The following is a 20,845-nucleotide window of genomic DNA, read 5'->3' on the forward strand; positions in this document are numbered from 1 at the left end:
GCTTTCAATTCAACCTCTCTAACTCCTAACATATATACCAGATACTACTTGTCAATGCAGAAATTGTGATGCATGAAAACCAAAGTACAGAAATAAAGCAAAGGCATTTAATATTGTGCTATACAGCTAATTTGCGTTCCTCAACATTATTTATTTAAAGGGTTCTGTTAGATTTCCTTTGATGCTTCCATAGCCCTGCACAATATACATTCACTTTAGTGTAGAGTACCTTTGGATCTCAGACCACACCATCCAGTAGTCCATCAGTCATGAGTGGTCATGAGGGTCCTACCTGTTCCAAATAAAATTAAAACTGTAGTTCTCTCATAGTGCAGTAAGAATTAATGGAGTTCAGGCTCCTTACGTCAGTTTAACTCCAACTCTGAGTGAGGAAAAACGGAAGATGCTAATATAGATGGAGATTTGAAACTTTCTGTACTCTGCAACAATTCAGATCCAGGATTCCAGTTAGGCTTTGTTAGTACATGAAGTTTAACCAATTTAACCACTTTCCCCAAAACTTAACCACCTGCCCCAAAGACACAAATCAGAAAGTTAGGTGAAGGCCATGACAGTTTATTTGGGAAAACTGTACCTGTCTGATAATGTTGTATGTATACATATCACAGCTTTATTTGCTCCTGGACATGTACATGTCATTAATACTAACCTTCTAGAATACGTAAACTGGACAAAGATCAATTTTTGAACAGGTCTTAATACCTCCACATAAAATAAATTTGATTGTAGTTTGATGTAATTACTGCAAAGACATTTAATAAAACCGTATCTGGCTTAAGCAAACATAAGCCATGGAACTCAGCTCAAACCTAGCTCATCACTATCTCACATAATTAAAAGACATACAGGACCATACGGGAAGCTCGAGTACTGCTGGAAAGAGCTTTCAAGGGAAATGATGAGTTTTGAAAATAGAAGAAGACAAGGAAGATAAAGAGCAAATCAAGCCCTATGACTATGGTCCTTATTTTATGGTCAACTTTGCTGTTTGCAGTACTTATTTACCAGCTAGAAATGGAGTCTTTTCTCACTGATTGTCCTTTCTTTTACAAATGCTGGTTTTTTCCTCTTCATTATACCCTATTTTACTTCTTTGGGTGTGTACTAGAAGCACTGCCAAACGCAAACTGCGTAAAATAGCAATATCCAAACAATTGGGATGAATCTTAAAAACAAAACTACGTTCATACATTTATTCCTTTAAAACAGAGGTGTGGAGTTAAGCTACTAAAACTCACATGATCCAGCGAAAAAAACACGTTTCTGCTGCATAGGTGAGGAATGATTTGCATTTAAATGTAACTGTTGCTTAACTTCCTTTTCCAGGCTTTAATTTGTTTAAGCTATCTTTGACTAATTTAATTAAAAACAAAAAAGTAAACATTTTGCTTCCTTGAAGATTTTGTTATTTTTGCTTAGGAGAAAAAAAAGATAGGATAAATAAAAAACCCTCTTTCATACTGACATGTAAGTAGGAAACCAATTAAGTAGGGAACACAGAAAATTAAAGGGAAATAAGCCAGAAAAATCTTTAAAAGATAGTGTTTACGTATATATAAATGCATCCTGCTTGTCAAAAATAGTTATACAAAAATTAAGACAACTGTTAATTCTTGAGTGTTACAAACATTAAAATGCCACCTGTTTTCCAAGTCAGTTCAGCCAAGACTTAATTTCAGGTCATTTATATTACTGAACATCCCTGAAAATCTGTAACTTAGTAAACTAATGAATCACAGTGGAGTTTCAACTCAAGACAACTGGCAATGTAGATGCAAGTCCGAAGTTAAACTGAATCAGCAACAAAACAATGAGCAGATCATTTTAAACTTAAAAAATGTCCATGCAACATTGCTTGCATTCATATCCCCTTAATACACCTAATTTTTATTAGGCTAGCTATACAAATACCCACTCACAGTAATGCTGTATACTAAAAAAATGCAAAAAACCCTCACTGTATTAATAATTTCAGAAAGGGAATTAAGTGGTGTGTTTTTGTATATGTGCTTAATATTCTACTACATGTAACAAGTAGTCTCCAGTTTCAGGGAAAGTGTGAATAGATTTAAGTCCTCCTTTCTGAGCCAACATTTGTCGTAAGACAGTACTTGCTGTGCAAACTCGATGGCAGCTGATTTTTTTTCCAGTCACTGTGAGGTTTTATAATCAGTTCTTGTCATAGGCATCAACCCTTCATTCATTCAATCGTAAAAACGTGACTTACTAGAAAAGGAAAAATAGAGTCTAAAGGCACAGAATCATAGCTGCTCTAGTAGGAGTCTGTAAACAGAGAATTGTTTGAATTTAGGAAATCCAAATCTAGGAAAGTAAAAGGCATCTGAAGCAGGCTTTTATCTCGCCAACTTCCTTAAAGACCCAAAGGGTTCTGAGGTCTACAAAGTATGCACTAAAATACCATATTTTAAAAAGCAATAAGGCAAATAGTATACTCAATATTTCAAAAGAGTTACAATGGTAGTGTAGGCATACACAGTATAACTTAGTTACAATGCGTGGTACTGTTTCTACTACATAGCCCTCTAACTGTTTCCTTTCTACATAGTTGGAGATTAAACCAGGGTTCTAGGTGAGCACAAAACCATCCTTGTACCACCCTACGCCACTGGCAACAGTTCTTCAGCAGCAGCATTTGCTCTGCTGCCTGGGTCACGTTCATGCTGAGGGAAGTTCATAAATCAAAAGTTCACAGATTAAACACTGTCATACTTGTGGAGAGCTTCTTCTAGCTTTTGTGTCACTTTTTGAAAAAAGAGTATTTGCTGTTGCAAGAAATGCTGCATCTGTGATTTAAAGTCCCTCACACGAATTTTATGGAAATGATTAATTTCTGCTAGGGTCGCAAAAGAAATAATGTTACAGCGTTCTTGAATGCCCTCAGCTTTTTGGAGCTCCATCTTCCCCTCTTCCACATGCCGCTTACTCTCCTTTACTTTGGTAAGGGCTCCTGTGTAAAGAACAAAACAAAACAGTTGAACTGTGAGGACAGTGTAGATTCAACTACTGTACTTTAACAAGTGATTTAATAACAAGAAGGATTTGTATAAGGCTCATTCTAAATGTATTTATATGTGTGCATACATGTATATATATGAAAAGAAAAGCTTTTTCACATAAAAGTCACAGAACAGTGAATGTTGTTTAAAAAACACCATACTTCAAGGTTCTAGCTTGCAGAAGTTAGTACATCATGCCTATTTCTCAATCTTAAAAATTAGATGGTGTCCTTGAGAGACTATCTGGTAAGTATACCACTACTGGGGAAAAAAATGTAAGAAAATTAGTCAGATCAATTTAAGCCTACACAAATGCCAGAAAAGTGACCTCATTAAGAAACTGGACTTTATGAAACATCACTTTTCCCAATCTTTGTGAAATTTCAAAGGAGATCTGAATATGCAAAATCTTGCCAACACACCATCTTGCTTTTACACTACAGATACCCAAAATTAATTATTGGGAACTAGAGAATCTAAAAGTTTATTTCAGTTGCAGATATCTTGTATATCACAGATACACAAGACCTAACAGAGTCTTGTAAGAGCTAGAAATAAAAACAGAACAAAGGAGTCAACAGTCCTTCTCCAAGTACCTACTTAAAGCACATGCATCCTACAAAAACGAAGTATCACCTGAACAGACCTACCAAAGCAGACTTACAATGACCGAGCACCAAGATATGACTTAAAACATTGATTTTCTTGGATTCAATTCTCCATAAAGCAGAGTCTTTGCCTTAAATATCACATACATATTTTATCCATAAAACTATCTTCTCACAAGATGTTAGTGATAGGACATTTTCACATCCTTTATGATCACATTTATGTTAAATATCCCTTTAACTATTTGTAATGTTGTAACTCTCTCTCCTTCCAGACTACACTTCTTACCATGTATGTGACTACAGTTCACTGACACACTACTCCCTTCACATTACCATGAAGGAATGCTTTTCTGTACTCCCTACAGTGGCACTAGCCAGCAGGCTAACAGAGAAACCTCTCTATATATTCCAGCAAGACAACATCTGCTGGGGAAGCAGGTCTGTCTTCTTGTCAAACTGAATCCACATATGTAGTAAACACCATTAAACAGTAAAAATATTGTTCGTCAGCAGCAATACTATCTTCTGTCCTTTCTTTCCTGTGCCTGTTTTACAAGCCATTTCAGATGCGCCTCCCTGCATTGCACCAACACATCTCTGCAATTCAGATCTGGAACATGACCTTGTGCATGGATGCCTCTGAGTTCGCTGCATGCATAGCATATTCAGAGGCAACTGGGGAGCAAGGTGACTGCTCGCTGCATTTCAGTGAGCCTGCTGCATCTCATCCCCTGCCTATCTCTAGCCCCTCACCAGGCAGTCAGGTAGAATGAAGGGTCAAGGTATATTCTTACCAGAAGCAAGTTAAAGTATCAGGCGATTTGGCAGACTTGGAGGGGAAAAAAAAGGTTGTTACATTTGTTAAATTAAATGGGGGTTGTGTCTTGCATGATAAATGAAACCTAGAATTCCTAAAATCAGAGATGTATGTACTTTTCTCCATTCAGTGGGGGGGAAGTTTAAATGCAAACACTCTGAAAATACTTCCTATGTCATGAGAACTTCTTCACTATTAAATTCGTATTTTTCTGCTTAATTTGCATTTAGTCTGTGCTGTACAAGACAACTCCTGCCTGCAGCCCTGGTATGAGCTCTTAGTTGCAAGTGTAAGAATATCATGTCCAGTGTGATGTACTTGCAGAAAGACTATGTGAAAGAATTTCCTTTTTAAATTGTGGCAGGGAGGTTATTAACAAGATAGGCACAAACTGCAGGCTGCATGGCCGACAGAGCTGGTATTCAACTGTCAGAGGCCACTCTCTGAACCTGGTGTGCCAAAGAGATGTCCAAAGGCCAAGGGCAGCAACTCTCCATGGGGACTGTGAGATGATGGCTGGCTCCAAACCTTTCTGGCCCCCATGGCATGCTGGAAGGTAGCTAGCAGCTCAGCATTGGCTGCTGCAGCAGATTGACCTCATCAACTCCACCCTGGCCAAAAAAACACAACTGAAAAACCTTTTCCACATGTGGAGGTGCCAGCAGCAGGACTGTGCCAGAAGACCTGCATTTTCTCCTCTAAGGAGTGAGGAATCTCCAAGGGAGGGCATGATCTGAAAAATATTTAGTCACCTCTTCTGCAAAAAGGACCCTTCTTTCAACAAACAAAACCAGGCTGACCAAAATTTTTCTCTGCATTCTGTGGGCATGGCAGGAATCCATGCATGGCTGTGAAAAACTGAAATTTGGGAGTTACTGGAAGCCAGATGGAGCTGGTTAAATAAATATGACAACTGTTCAGTTGTGATGTGGGAAACAGCTTCAGCTGTTATTTCTAGAATGAACAAACTGGAAGAAAAATACTGAAATTTAGAGCATCAGCAGCTGAAAGCATAACTCAGTTCTGGAGAATGTATAATCTTCAAATTATTTTACATCAATCTAAAACATACATTACCAAACACTAGAGCCCTTCAGATTATATGGATTATGCATTATGCATTTCTTGCCATTAAAAAAAAAAATAATTAAGATCTATAATTAGGGAAAGCAATCCAAGGGGAAAACCTGCAACCATCCACATTGCTCTCTTAATGCATATGGACTCATACTAGTCCTATAGTAGAATTTCCTTTTAAAAGTAGATAGACTACAACTGGATATCAGCAATATAGGACAAAAGTCTATACGTATGCTTAAGTACAAACTTGCATGTTCATTTGAAGTGCTTTTAAATGAAGTGTTGAATTATTGGTAAAACAATCACTGTTTTGAAAGAACCTTTCCCAAACACACAGAAAAAAAAAAGCCCATGTGCTTTACTTTAAAAAGAAAATAATCATTTTTTCCAAAATGTAATTTTTAATTAGTTCAGCATCTACTGAAGTTTGCAAGACTTGGTAGACTTTTCTCTTAGATTTAAATTTTAGAAAAGAGTGTTGCTAGTTTGCATGGCTTTGCAAGCAGCTTTACTAATAACATACCACATTTAATCTCAAATCTTCTCTAAATGTTTCTTCATAGCCTACAGCCCTTGCATTTTAATCTACATGAGAAAAACTCTGAGCCAGAGCCGAAACTCATTGATGTCGAGGGTGCAATGATCCATGCAGGTTTCTAAGCAGTAGGACAGGGTGAGGGAGTCAAGAAATAGAGAGCAGCCCCTTGTGTGCATCCCTGCTTGAAAGCTAGGGTCTTGCTTAGAGATGCTAGAGCAGGGGATAGATCCCATGGTAACCTCTAATGCCTCGTAGCCTGCAACTCCTAACCTGTCACACCAGGCTGTACACCATGAACTGCCCCATCTCCATCCTCACTAACCTATCCATCACCCTCAGCACCTAACACAGCACCTCCCAGTCCCCACTGCTGCCATCTCAGGGTGCTAAGGCTGAGCAAGTCCTCACCAGTCTAAGTACACCTTCAGAAAGATCCTCTGGGTTCTGCATTTAGTGATGTGAACATCTAGCACTGGTTTGAGCAACCCAAAACAGCAAGATGTATTTAAAAAGCAGAATTATAGCAACCCTAGAAAAGGCTAATACACATTTCTGGGAAAAGGAACAGAAGGAGCCACCTCCTAATGCATATTAGCTTAAGGAGATCTGCTAAATACATGTCTGGGATAAATACCCACCAATGCACTGTTCCCAGAGGAATGGAATACATAAAAATAAATTCTTGTGGGTTTTTTAGCTCCAGCTCTACAGAGTCTGTAAAGTCTTGTCCATGCATTTTAAGCTTCTGGTCCAATGAAAAGATCTTCTGTCAGGAGATTGCATTCTAGTACTCTGGACTAGTTTTCAAACAGTGAGGAGGGCCTGGATCAAAGATGTTGCAAAAAGCTGTGATACATCTATTTCTGTTCTCAAAGGTAGGGAAAAGAAGACACGAATGCTGGTCTTTATTGCCCAATGGCTGATGTTAAATAGACAGTGGTGCTCACGGAATGCTGCTAAAGACTTAAGAGAAACTCACAGGTTTCAGTACATGTTTTGAAGTATTTTGTCTTGAAGTATGAGATTAGACAACATAAGATGATATAAACATGTTTAACAAGGAACATTTCTAGTATTCTGCTATCAGCCAAGAAGACAGACAACATAAAACTGCTGCTAGAAGTAAGTAATTCCGAGCTGTAAACCACACAACACAAACAGCAACCTAAATGGATACTGAGGAGGCATCAGGAAAAAGTGCACTGAATCAGTAAGCTGCCCTTGTAAGCACAATGTTGCAATAAGGCATGAAGAGTCATCCATATTCAGAAAAATTAAATGAAAAAAAGAATGAACCTGACAGCACACAGGTTTGAGTCAAACAAAAGATTTTCACGTCACCTGCAGTTTTATTACACCAATAAATGCTTTGAGATTCTGTGAAGATCCAATTAAAGGTGGATTTGAATCCACACTCAAAAATGTATTCACTCTCCCTCCACACTGTAACAATGCATATACGCACGTAAACCTGCACTGATGCATATGTTTCTCCAAGCTCTCAAATTGCATGGCATGACCAGCCCTACGAGCAGCCAGCCCCATGCTGGTTCTTCACACAGTGTACACAACAGTCGTCCAAGTTGCAGCTTGCAAAGTGACTTGAAGGCAAAAGTTCTAGGGCTCAGCTCATGAAGACTGAAATCAAGACTGCTCTTCTTCATTCACTTTCTTTGCCTTACATGAAGTCATATCTGCACTGTGCCTGTCAGCACAGGTGATGAGAAACCAAAGAGCAGTAACTGCTAAGGGTGTACCATCATTCCACTGCCCCATTCCCACCTCTTCTTTAAGTACCTGAACGTCAGCTTTCAAGTGTTGCATGCAGCCATCAGAAGTGAAATGTCAGCTGTGTCAGAAGCTTCTGATCCAAGTAAAGATAAATTCAGAGGGAATTCTTTGGGGCAGGAGTCCTTTTTACCCTGTATTTCAACAGTACTTACTACAGTGGACATTTGTTTCATGCCTGGGTCTGCTCCATTCTTAAAAAACTACAAGCAGTAATTGTAATACTGATACTGTTCATAACAGTATCGCCATTTCTGATTGCTACAGAGGTCATCTAACTGCATACAGTAACAGTGTATATGGGATGAAACAGAAGTGTCAGCTCAACGCTGCTAGAACTCAGCACTTGAAGCAGCAGTATCTGTTGAGGTCAGGGAGATCAGCAATTCAGGAAATACTAAACTTAAAAGCTCACCCAGCTTGTAGTAACCAAGTTAACTTTTTAGATCCTATAACTGTAATGTCTTTATCACTGCAATAATTAAAATATTTCTTTAATTTCAGTGATGAATTCTCCTAAAACAGAGAAAGTAGATTTGTTTCACTAGTAGTGTGAGATACCACTTCACACGTATATCAGTTATGACTACAACAATCTTTCTTTCAGCAAACACCCATGTTCGTGTTACTCTATACTTTGACTTAAAGAATTATTGCAAAACAATTGCAAAGGGAATGAAAGAAGACATGGGGGCAAAAAAGTTAGTCCAGTGGTTCCCAATGATCTCTTACAAAGAATGTTACTTTCTGAAGTCCATTTTTAATGGAGCTGTGGAAGGGTGGGAGACTGAAGCAGTGGGCTGGGTGCCAGCCCAACAGATTGCACTGCTCCTCACGTGACAGCTCCCTGCCTTTCCTCCGGCTGGCCCTGGCACTGCCAGGAGGGAGGCAAGCAGGAGCCGCACACTGCTGGGGATGCTGGTTGTGCTGTGGGTGAGAAGCAGTAACCATTCAGACGGCCAAAAATGGAGCACCTGGCCACCAATTCCTCCAACCATGAACTTGTACTTATTCTGTTTGCAGAATCTAATAGCAAATGATACCAAAAAGGACAACAGCCATAAAAATTTCAGAATGGGAAAAAAAAACACCAAAAAAAAACACCAAAGGAGGGTGATTGTTCTGGCTTTGTCATCAGTGTAACTGGCAAAACCCAAAAGAACCATATTCTTGATTACCACCTCTGAGAAATCACCCCGCCAACAGGCTTTGATGCAACAGCAACACATGTCAAACTCTGAAGGCTCCTCTGAGAGATGGCTCTTTCACAGGGAAGGACAGCTAGATCAGAAAACACTGTGATCTTCAAAGAAACACCAAAGTTTGACAAATAAAGTCCCTCAGCAGTTGCATTTCAGAAATCTTGTGCAAATAAAACAACCTGTGCAATAAAGAGTTTTTCAATTTTTTACAGCAAGGTACAAAACGAAATTTTGTGCCTTACTTGCTACAAAGTAAAACAACCTTCATTTCCACACCATTCAGATGCCCATCATGTTAAATGGTATAACAGTAGGCATAAACGTGTCCTTCAAAGCAAGCTATTCACTACTGAAGGGAATGCTCTGATCTAGTCTAACAACTGTTTGCTTTACTTCCGCTACAAAACACTGTTTCTAATACATGACACCATCCTAAAAGGGGAAAAACAATATATCCGTGATGTTGCTGTCATCAAAGAGTACAAAAGCAGAAAATATTAAGTAGAAATGCATTCTTTTTCCTTACCTAACAGTGAGATTATTCAACTACAGCTCTGTCTGCAGACTGGGAACCGCACAACTTGGGTAGCCTGTGTGTGTGTAGCAGTTTTGATTTACCCTTCTTCTCAAAGAAACTACTTTGGAGAAAACAACATTACCTCTAATCCAGAGACTGCTGCCAGAACAAGCCTGTCTACATGGCCGTCCCACTTACACCAGATCTAGCAAAGACGTTATTATGGGATGACTCAAATGACTACTCCAATAAAAAAACCCTGCATTTGGCCCAGAGGAGAGGGAGACGGTGACTTAGGTTTATCAATGGCTTAGTTATGTGACCCAGCTCAGGCCAGGGCTATGCAACCATTAACTCCAACACAAGGGAAGTTGCAGAACCACCATGTAAGATTACACATAACATTACACCCTACCCAAAAAAACAGTTCCCAACCCCCCTCTACCCCCAATTTAAAATGAAACAATGAAATTGTGTGTAGCAGAATAGAGATTTTGCTACATTGACAGACTGTTCACTTAAGAGTGCTGTGAGAACAGATTAACAAAAGATGCTGACATTGAGATTCTGCAAATTCTTTACATTTTCTGGCTAAGATTTGGAATGGAAAGCAGCATAATGGGATTTGCCTAAAATTGAAACCAGAAGAGGTCTCCAATACAGACTGAACTGTACATTACACTAATTAAAGTAGGAATGACTTGCTACTTTAAAATCTGGTTTTACAGTTTAAAACAGAAAAAAGAAAGCAATCTCCAACATCAAAGGCAAAATGATGAAGTCACTTGCTCCTTCTGAAAGTGCCAACACAGCACTTTTCAAAACCAGTCTAATTCACAGATTATATTCTTCTTCTTAATGGTGCAGAACTACTTTAGCAATATTCTCTTTTTTCCACAGTGAAAGTTAGAAACACAAAAATAAAATATATCAAATTGCAATTACTTTAGTATTACAGGTTTTTATACACAGATACATGAAAACAGCAATAATGCTTTTAGAATTGGCAGCCTCACAACAGTTAAAAAAGCGAGCTTAATTTTTTTAATGTTTTGTTGCCCATTGCTCTTAAAACTCCCAGAATTAACGATAATGTTAATTGGTTATATATTAATTCAGAGTCGCTCAATTTTAAAGAACTACCAGGGTTAACAGATACTATATATGTCTAATAAAGATTTTTATTTATTTATTTCACTTTAAATAATGTGATACTTAAGACCTGAATATCTGTGCATTTATCTGCCAGCTGGTGTCCACACACATAGCAGGGGCATACATGGCCAGTTTATTTATCCAAATCTACAAGGACTGTAATCACACCTGTGCATGTTCAGAGGCTCCAAAATGCTCCTGGTACTGAAAATAAACTATCACACTGGCAATGTGCATTTCATTTCCAGAGACCCCAGAGCACTCTACAAGCTCTGGTGTGCAGCACCTCCAATATGAAGGTTTTGCTGGGCCATGCTACACCACACTTGCTGTGCAGCTAACAAACCATAATTTGCCCCTGAAACAGTTAATAATAGGAGGTGAGAGCAAGACGGCAAAATGAATGAAAGAAATACTACAAAATTATCAGTTTATTGCACCTACTGCCCACATAGCCTCATTAAGAAAATAAAAAAGGCCCACGGTGCTAGATAACCAGATGTAAAAACTCCAAAAGTGGATGGAGTTTTTCCATTCAAATCTTGAACACAGCAGCTTTAAAGCTAATATACCCTTGTGTATTGTACACAAACAATGTTTCAAGCAAACAAATTACCTTACTTCCACCACTAAAGCATGTTTGAACTGTGTTCATGAGCAGTTCTGACTTTACCGGTACCTACTGTGTATGTGAAAGGAGACCTTTCAGGAACAATTTGATCTTAATAATCCAGGTAAACTGTGCATATTGCTTTCCATCACAAACACAACATTTTGCACCCCAGCCTGAGATGCAAACACTAAGTAATGGTAGTTTTGCCCAGTCCTAAGGCAGTCAGTTCTTTTCAACAATCATGTGTACCACTTTAGTTTTCCTTTAGTATGGCTTCAGCTGACACTGCAGACTGGAGGGAATGAAACTTAAATGAGGCTGGTCACCAGAAACACAGTACATTTGCCCGTTAGAAAGCCAGCCATGCCTTTTAGGGTGAACACACTTCAAAATTTAAGTGATTGCAATATGCAGAAGTACCAAGCTGAAAGTGATTGCAAGTATTTCTTACTAGCTTACACATAAACAAGGCATCAAACAGGCTTTTAAGGAAATCTGTTTTTCCACAATTTAAGTTAGTCTATGACATTTTGGTCATCACAGGTTCTGAACACTAGTTTCTCCCAGTTCTGATACTAAGGATAGGCATTTTTTCTGTTAGAATGATGTTATAGCCTCTAAACAGGTTTTGTAAATGCCATCTTCATAATACTGACTTCAAGACAACAACCTAAACAGAAACAATGCTGTGCATGCATGATACAAATTAATTTTCAGCAAAACTGTTTAATAGCATATGGGCAGAAATATATTCATTCATCTTCCAGAAGAGACAAGATGAATATAAGATGGATGGAAACTATGGTGCAAATGGATGTCAGCATTATTGTATTAAATGGTAACTTCTTCAAAATTTTCATAAGGTTCATGGGATATGGGTGGACAGAAGACAGGTAACACTGCATACTGATATCCATATAACATATGGATATCAATAACGTACTGATATCCATATAACATATGGATATCAATAACATACTGATATCCATATAACATATGGATATCAATAACATACTGATATCCATATACCACTTCCACTCCAAAATTTAAAACACATTTTTACTAGGTTTTTTAATTTATTTATTTTTATTCAATTTTAATCCTCATGTCTGTCATGAAAGATATAGACAAGAATGTGTAGAAAGTGTTTGCCATTTGTTTGCTCTAACCTGCTAATAAGACTCATGTTTTGAGAGCTAAGCCAAAGATGATTGCATTTTTTAGTCAGAATTTTCAAATTCTGTGCTATTTGAACCAGGCAATTTAAAATAAGTAAGACACAAGCTGGATGACTTTAACTTGGCATTTTAACTGTTCAAACAAAGTCTAACAATGAAGTCATGGAAAGATGCTGGAAAGGCTGAAACATGTCCTTGTTTCAAAGGTGACTTGCAAAATAAAAAAAAGTCAGCCAGTTTGTTTGGTTTTGATAATATGCTTACAAAGACTTGGGAAGAGCCCTGGGAAACACTTTCCACTTGCAGTCTACCAATTCTTGCTTTCCCTGTTTGGATGGAAGTCCTTTTGGCAAGACCCAGAGCTCTCAGCTGGAAGAGAACCATCCCCCCATCTAGATTCTTCATAAGCTTCAAGCCAAAAAGGTATTACATAGTCTTTGAAATAAAATTACTTCCTCTTTCTGCAACGTAATTTTCAATTCTTGAATGTCTACACTGCCACTCTCTAGCTGCCCACAGGGTTTTTCCAGGAGACAGGGTCTTGCTTCCAACGGTGCGCAGGTACTCATAAGAGCAAAAGAGGTGACTGCACTTCCTGTGGTCAAACTTAGAGGTGTGACCAAAACTTCTCCAGCCTTCTAGAACTAAGTGTGCAGTCTGGATAACCTTTCCTGTGTGCAGTAACATGTGCAGTCTCTCCTGTGGGAGAAACAGTTTCAGCCTTCCTCTGCTACCACCTGCTTTTGAAAAAAAGGGGTTTTATCAGCTATGAAATGTCTCTCTGTCATCAAATGTGCATGTAACTGTGGTTTTCAAAAAGCTAACAGAAAGACATAATGACTCCATGAATTTTGCTCCCTTAGAAAGCTAAGGTAAGAAGAGACTGTGGCAGAGCGTAAAAGGAAAAAAAAAAAACAAAAAACAAACACCCAAAACTCATACTTCAAAAAGACCCATGCATCTTTTAGACAGAGAGTACTTTTTTTGCCCCTCTTTCTGTCTAATCTTCAGGAAGGGCTATTGCTCAATTTTAGTCTTGTTTATTGTTATCCTGATTTCACACACTGTAAAGAAGCTATAATTTTATACAGTTTCTAAATGTGAAGATTTTTTCACATTTTAGTAATCTTAAAGTCTCAGTTTCCTTCAGGTTACCTTCAAATAGTGGGTGATTCAGCAGCAAGCAGACAATGCTGCATCATCAGTGTAACAGTTATGAGGAGGCAAAAAGTACAAGTCACCATGGCGCAATCCATCTTCAGCCGTTCTCCTCAACAGATGAAATGCAGGTACCCATCTCTTTTTACTGCTGTAAGGGTCACCTGGCTAGAATTACATGCCTAGCTCTTGGCCAGTAACTACCCGAGTTGAACCCATGCAAAGTGTATGTATTGGAGGGACAGAGGGGGAAGGAAAAAAAAAGGTGGATAAAAGGAAAAACAGGGATAGAAAAGCCACGTCTGCACGACAATTTAAAAGGTTAGAAAGTAAGCAAGAGAGAAAAGTGCTGTTTTTACACTGTGATATAAAATTTTAGGTATGAATTTTGACCAGTCTTATTTATTCATGAACACACATACTGTTCTCCTTCCCCCTGCAAAAACAGCATTGCTGAAAATGTTAGAGAGTTCTAGGTTTTTAATGTTGTTTGTGTTTTGATTGATGCCTGCAAATTTGATGCATTTCCAGCTGGAATGTCTTTTCACCTATAAATTTGTAAGACATTCTAAAAACACACTCAACATAGTCTTTACTGCCAATGTCTAGAGTTACATTTGCTTCAGGTAAATAAGACTATTTGCCTTATTTCACTTTTCACAAACAGTGATTAAGAACCAAAAATGTACTTTGGTTATTTTTTTTAAATAATTCTCTTAAATTCTGGCATGCAGAAAACAGAATTGCTGCCTACATCTTAGAAAATATTTAGACCATTTTCTGAAATCTTTTTTTCAAAAATTATAACCAAAAGTTTGTCTAGCATTAACACCATAATGTTAAGAAAAAGGAGAAATCTGGAAAGTAGAGATGAAACGGCAAGTTAGTGTTTCTTCCTCTTTCAGGAATGACAAGAGGCTAATTATAGTAATGCCTCAAACAAGAGTTAAAAGAAATCCCCAAATCTGTAACTTCCCTACCCTCACTAAGCAAATACGGAGACAAGAGAGTCAGACAAGCATGAGCTACAGTATGATCATACATGATATCAAATTCTCACATATGCATAAATTTTCTCAATCTGAACTTGCATGGGCCTGCAGTGAGCATTTAAGATGAAAGTTACTGAAGTTAGAAGATCCCATCAGTTGAGTGAAGCTCTAGCAATTAATATTTAGGAATTATTTTGTCAAAAATAAGTAGGGATTTTCCACAAGTAGACCTTAAAACACACACACACAGAGTAATTACAAACAAAGGGTGCTTTTTTGGAGGCTGCTTTTCTTCTCATAATTAAAGCAACTGAATCTAGTTATTTCTTGAAAAACACTCGAGTCCTACAAAAGATAATTACAGAAGTGTAGCTTAGGTTTTGAGCCAACTGAACTTAATACGCCTCTTCTACAAATATTTTTCCAGAGGCTAAAGAAAACTTAGTACAAGTATATCTAACATATTTGGATCTTCCGCTCCAAGAAGCAGAGGTATGCACCAAATTACTTTCATGCAAGAACTTTAGAAGCATTTACCTATGGAAGGTTGGCAGCTAGATTCGTACAAGTATTCAGGTGCTTAGATGCTCAAGACACCACTGCTGTCATCTACCCCTAAAGGTGTCAGCTTTCCCCTAATAGCCTGATTTTCCAAACAAAACCTATAAAACAACAACTCATTTGTAAGGGATGTATGCCTTGGGGCTGATATGCTCAGTGCCAGGCTCACTGGGACTATCAAACCAAGCACTTCCAGAGGGTTTCCAACTCCGCATGTTCTTTGTTGTAGGGCTCCATCCAATTAATCTTTAGATCTGGAGTGGAACACACACGAAACCAGGTAATATCTCTCACAAAGCACTGACAAATTGATCTTTGACCTGCACGTGGGACAGAAAAGTTCGGATCTTTCCTCTGTTTCTTCTGGAGCAGGAAATTCAACTCTTCCTTCCCTCACAGAAAACTCCTTAAACACAGGCACTTGAGATGAAGGAATCTTTTAAAATCTCCCACTGGAGCTATCGTATCGCCATCTCATAGAATACTTACAATACTTGTAAGATAATAAATGCTTAAAAAATATTCCCACAGTCCATTGGTTCCCATGTTTTACAGAAGGGACCAAAATGACAATCTCTGCCTGCACACTTCAGAATGTGCATGGTCCTCAGCACAGGATGCAAAAAGACCTGGACCCCAGAGCCATTAAAAGCACGACAGTTAACACATTTTCCTGTTAATTTGCCGACAAAGCAACAGCGGAGCTTGCATGGCTTTGGTTCCTAATTCTAGAGAAGGCAAAGCCTAAACAGAGGGCAAATTTTGTCTCTGACATAGAGATTCTCTGTCCTTCGCACAGAAGTTGAAGAAATTATTAAAAAACCCCAGATATGCAGACTTCTCAGTCCATACCACAAAACACACTTCCGAATCACATTCAGCAGCTGTTCAACTCTCTGCAGAACAGCAAACCCATAACAGGAAAATGCAGTTGAATATTCTACCCACAGACATGGGCATAGTTTGGGCACAGCTGCCTTTGTTTTTTGGACCTTGTCAGGTCTAGGGAAATACAGAAATGGAGTCTGGAAAACACCTAATTTTTTATCCCAAGTGGACTACGTATTTGCACTAAGTAGAAAACAAAGGAGAACTACCCCTAACTTCAGAGCTGGTCTTCTGAAAAGCACATCCATGTAAGCAGCTCATCAATCTGGCTACTGTTTCTACCACTTCCAAGGTCACTTTGGGGTCATTTTACTGCACAAAGATGAAGTACACTAGAAAATAAAACACTTGAAGAAAACCACATCAACTCTATTTTTCAAATGATCTATGACCATCACTGGATATTTGTTCAGTCTGTTCAGACAATAATAATTCTCAAAACTGGCTACTGCTATTCCAGACAGTATAAAAGAAAGGTCTTACGATGCAATAATACCAAACAGTTCGTTTTGTCATCTGAAGTTTACAGTTTGGAATTGAAAAGTTATACCTTGTTACAAGTAACTCTGAAGAGTAATAAAACAGCAATACATTGGGTGTAAAAACCACCTGCCTCTCATTTTTCCTCCTGTTTACCTGTTTCGTAACAGGGATGACAACAATGAACACGTACCCCTGTTCTAACCCCTTTCAAGCTCTTGCCATTTTTGGATGGCAAGTAGACACCAGGGATAATACTATGTTAAAGGCCGTGTTAGCCCAGAGGTGCTGGAGCATTAAGAGCTGCATGCAGGCTGGCTGGCTGCATGCTTCTCCAACCAGCTCCAGGACAGTGCTCTGACACAAAATCAACTCTACCTGCGTCATGCTCATGTACTGTTCTAGTGGAAGCACATTCAGACGAATTTTCCTTCAGGAAGGTAAAGCTAACCAGTAACTGCAAATTCAAACAGAACTATAAAAGCAAGAGGTTTGAGTTAAGCATCTATCTTACTGTTCCATCTCCTCTCTTCAAGGTCACATCTCCAAAAATTATGCACTGAAGAACTCTATGTAGCCTTAAAGCTTGAGGATATATTATTTAAATAGTGTACATAATCTTCTGTTTTTTTCCACCCAATACAAAATCCTTCATTTTTTTTCCAAGGCTTACAGATAACCCTATTATTTGTTGACAACTCACTTTAAAATGCTGTACTCCCAAACACAAGGAATTGCCAAGGCTGCCCTTCTCTCCAAATCTACATTACTTGCAAGTTGTTATCAGAACATGCCACAGCAGCCAGCAGAACAACTGCTCAGAGGTTAGACTGCACACTTCCCTCTTCTCTTCAAAATTGTATGAATACTGTTTAAGTTTCCACTCACAATTTTCAAGATTTGACAACAGAATGGAAATCTGAATTTGATGTGTGCAACTTCTAATAAAAGCTTGCTTTATTAAATAACATCAAATTGCATGCTTGTACAAAATGCTTCCTCAGATCTTCCCTGCAATAATGCACATCTCCTGGGAGCCTGCCTTTTTGATCTGTGGGAAAAAACCTCTCCCAACTGTTTTATCAAACTCAGTGTTCTGTTTCAGATGCAAAAACCCTGGAAATGTCACCTAAGGACACAAAAGACTGATTCACTATGGGTGACAGTTCAAGCTCTGCCTCTTGGAGATTAGTAAGTGATGTTCTGCATCCCAAGTAATTTTCAATAAAGCTCATGCATTTTCTCAGGTAATTGTTACACACACCCATTTCCACAGAGCATATGTGATATTTTCTTGACCTCTTTCCCAGCTCCAATCCCCACACCTCCCTGATTTTTGAGTTGAAAACTATGGGTAAGGTACGTAACAGCAAAAGGAAGGAATGATGGGCTACCCTGCTCGCAATGCAGCATATATGAATAGCATTAATTTCACTGCAGGGAAATTGTCTACATGTACATAGTGCTACAAAATTCTGTTCAGCTGAACAAATGCCACTAGTTATAGAGCAGATATTCCTTATTTTCTCAAGTTTCTTTCTCTTTGACAGATCACAAAGCACCATACAAGCAGCAATCTGAACCTCAGACACGTTTCAGCTAGAATGATGCTGAAAGCATAACAGGTGAGAAGCATCTTTTTATGATAATAAGGGCAAAGGATGAAAAACTCCAACTGAGAACCCTGTGGCAGACCATTATACTTTCAAAGGCACCAAGAAAGTTTAATGCATGGCCAAACTGAGAAACCCCAGCAGCTTTAAACATCTCGTCTGACTGCCTGACTCTGCAAAATGCACATACCACCATGCACACCTCAAAGAAGGTGGTTAAGAAGGGAGGATAACCCGCATCTTCAAATTCCTTTATGTTTATTACCTGGTAGATCAGAGATTTAAGACACCTAACATGCATCAAAGAGTAACAGATGTTTTCATACTGCTTGATTTCCAGGGTTTGTAAAAAAGACCATTAATCTTTAATGTATCAGCAGCACAGGCAGATGTGGTTTCTTTCAATGATACACAGCCAAATGCAGCAACCTCTTACCAGTCAAATTCCCAACTATGTCTAGACCTTTGGTACAGAACGAAAACCGTCACTGATTTGGTTTTTGTATTTTTAACAAATATACCTGAGTAAGCGTGGAAAGATATAACCCAAGGCCAGCGAGCCAGAGGTAGGGCAAATCTAGACCCCGGTCCCAACATCTGCATGCTTACTACTGATACATAAAACTCCATAATTTCAGAAAAACATGTAAGGATGTTACCTTTCTGGACGTGGATGATGTCTGGAAAGTTTGCCAAATGCCCCTGATACAGCGCTAACAAATCCATCACAGGATCTAGGTCCTGCCGGGGCTGATCTGCAAAGAGGTCCCCGATGGCGTCATAGGCTTCTGCAGTGAAGGCTATGGCTTGGTTGAGGCCAGCCGAAAAGGCCTGCTGGTCCAGCTCAAATGCCTGACTGAGGCACTTAAAGGAGTGCCCCACTTTCTGGTATTCCTTCTTGAAACCAGTGACTTGTTTGCGGGCAAACTCGTTGGCTGTGTGATTGAGCTGCAGGGCACTCTCATCCATCTTCTTTGTGAAGGCTTTGAAGCCATCTACCTGGCTTTCCACCTCCTGCAAGTCCAGGCTGGCCCCAGGGCCTGTGGGGACACTGATGGTCAGGAAAAAGTTAGCACCTACCATCTCATCCTTCTCAGCCTTGCGCTTGCCTTGTTTCCAGGCCTTCTCATCCGTGCTGGGACAGGTGAGGAAGTGTTGGAAGGCATCACACTGAGCCAGCACAGGGTGGCTGCACATGTGGTCCATCCACCAAGCCAAGCCTTTGCGACGTTTGGAGATGAAGTCCTCCTCAAAGCGCCCAGTGGCCTGCTTCTCTGGCAAGTGCGGCACAGAGATGACGGGGAACTTCTCAGCCAGGCGCCCGTACAGCCAGTCAAAGTGTTTGTAGCGGCGGTGCACCTGCTGCCCGGTGTGGCTGGGCACCAGCTTGTAGGCAATGTAGCTCTTCATGCCCTTGAACTTGGTCTGCTTGGTGGGGTCCTCGATGGAGCACTGGAAGGGGTAGGGGTTCTCCTGCCACTCAGGGCCCCGGGGGCCCAGCACCACGCATAGCTTGTCCCCGTCCTTCACGAAGCCTGATGCCTCGCCCAGCACGAAGGCCTCCCCGCCAGACTTGACGAAGGTGGAGAACCGGTTGAGGTTGCGGCTCACTGTGGCCGAGCTCTTGGCGCCGCCGCCGCCGGGCGGGTGCGGGTGTCCCGCGGGGTGACCGCCGCCTCCGCGAGAGCCCAGGGAGAGGTCGGACCGGGTGGACAGGCGGTAGCGGCCGGGGGCCCCGCCGCCCGCCGTCTCGTAGTCGGGGTAGGAGCTGCCCAGGGCTCCCGGCTCGTCGGCCACGGTGGAGCTGTCGTCCCAGTCGTCGTCCCAATCGTCATCGCTGCCCTGGCTGGGCTGGTAGGAGCCGCCGTAGGGCGCCGGCGGGAAGGGGTACCCGGCGGCGGCAGGGGGCAGCGGGAAAGGCTCGGGCGCCGCCGCCGGCGGGGGCTGCTGTGCCGCCGGCTTGAAGGCGGCGGGGGGCGGCAGCGGCTCGAAGCCGCCGACGGGCACGTTGGCGTAGCGGGCGGGCGGCGGCGGCTCGGCGGCAGGGGCGCGGATCACCTGCACGTAGGAGGCCGGGAAGAGGCCGCGGTCGCCGCGGCTGTTGACGCCCTCCAGCCAGCCCTCGATGTCCTGCTCGCTGCACAGGCTCAGCACCTCGTGCTCCCGCAGAGAGATCTCCCCCGGGTTCTCCGACCTGAAGTCGTACAGCGCCCGGGCACGCAGCGCCATGGCCCCGCCGCTCCCCCGGGGCAGGGGGTACTCCCCGCTGCCGCGGTACCGCCGCCCCTCACCTCACCGCACCGCGCGGTGCCGGCGGGGCTGCAGCAGGGAGAGCACCGGGGTGTCCTGTGCCTCCGCGTCCCGCCGGCGAGGACGCCGCGGCGGCTGACCTGCCCGGGTTCCACTCCGGTCCGCGGCGGCTCCGAGTCCCGGCTTCACCCCGGCGGGCGAGGCAGGGCGCGGGGCCGGACCGGCGGCCGTCCCACGTCGCCAGTTTCGCTAATCCAGAGCCGAGAGGCAGGGCGGAGGAGCCGAGCGCAGAGCGGCCGCCCCCATCGATGGGCCCGGCCCACCTCTTACCCTCCCTGCCCGCCCCCTGGCGTCAGCCCGGCGGCC

The 20,845-nt window shown here is 41.3% G+C and overlaps 1 protein-coding gene across 1 annotated transcript; it reads right to left on the reverse strand.

The window, feature by feature from the left end:
- Window positions 1-560: 560 nt before the first annotated feature.
- SNX18 (sorting nexin 18) lies at window positions 561-20,744 on the reverse strand. Its single transcript, XM_062604335.1, has 2 exons — window positions 18,889-20,744; window positions 561-2,989 (listed from the first exon to the last, which is right to left on the reverse strand). The coding sequence occupies exons 1-2, from the start codon at window positions 20,456-20,458 to the stop codon at window positions 2,736-2,738; spliced, it is 1,824 nt and encodes a 607-aa protein (XP_062460319.1). The 5' UTR covers window positions 20,459-20,744; the 3' UTR covers window positions 561-2,735.
- Between the last annotated feature and the right edge of the window lie 101 nt (window positions 20,745-20,845).

The sequence above is a fragment of the Pezoporus occidentalis genome, unplaced genomic scaffold, assembly GCF_034315485.1.
Source record: "Pezoporus occidentalis ecotype Australia unplaced genomic scaffold, CSIRO_AGI_Poc_V1 ctg85, whole genome shotgun sequence".
NCBI classification, from domain to species: Eukaryota; Metazoa; Chordata; class Aves; order Psittaciformes; family Psittacidae; genus Pezoporus; species Pezoporus occidentalis.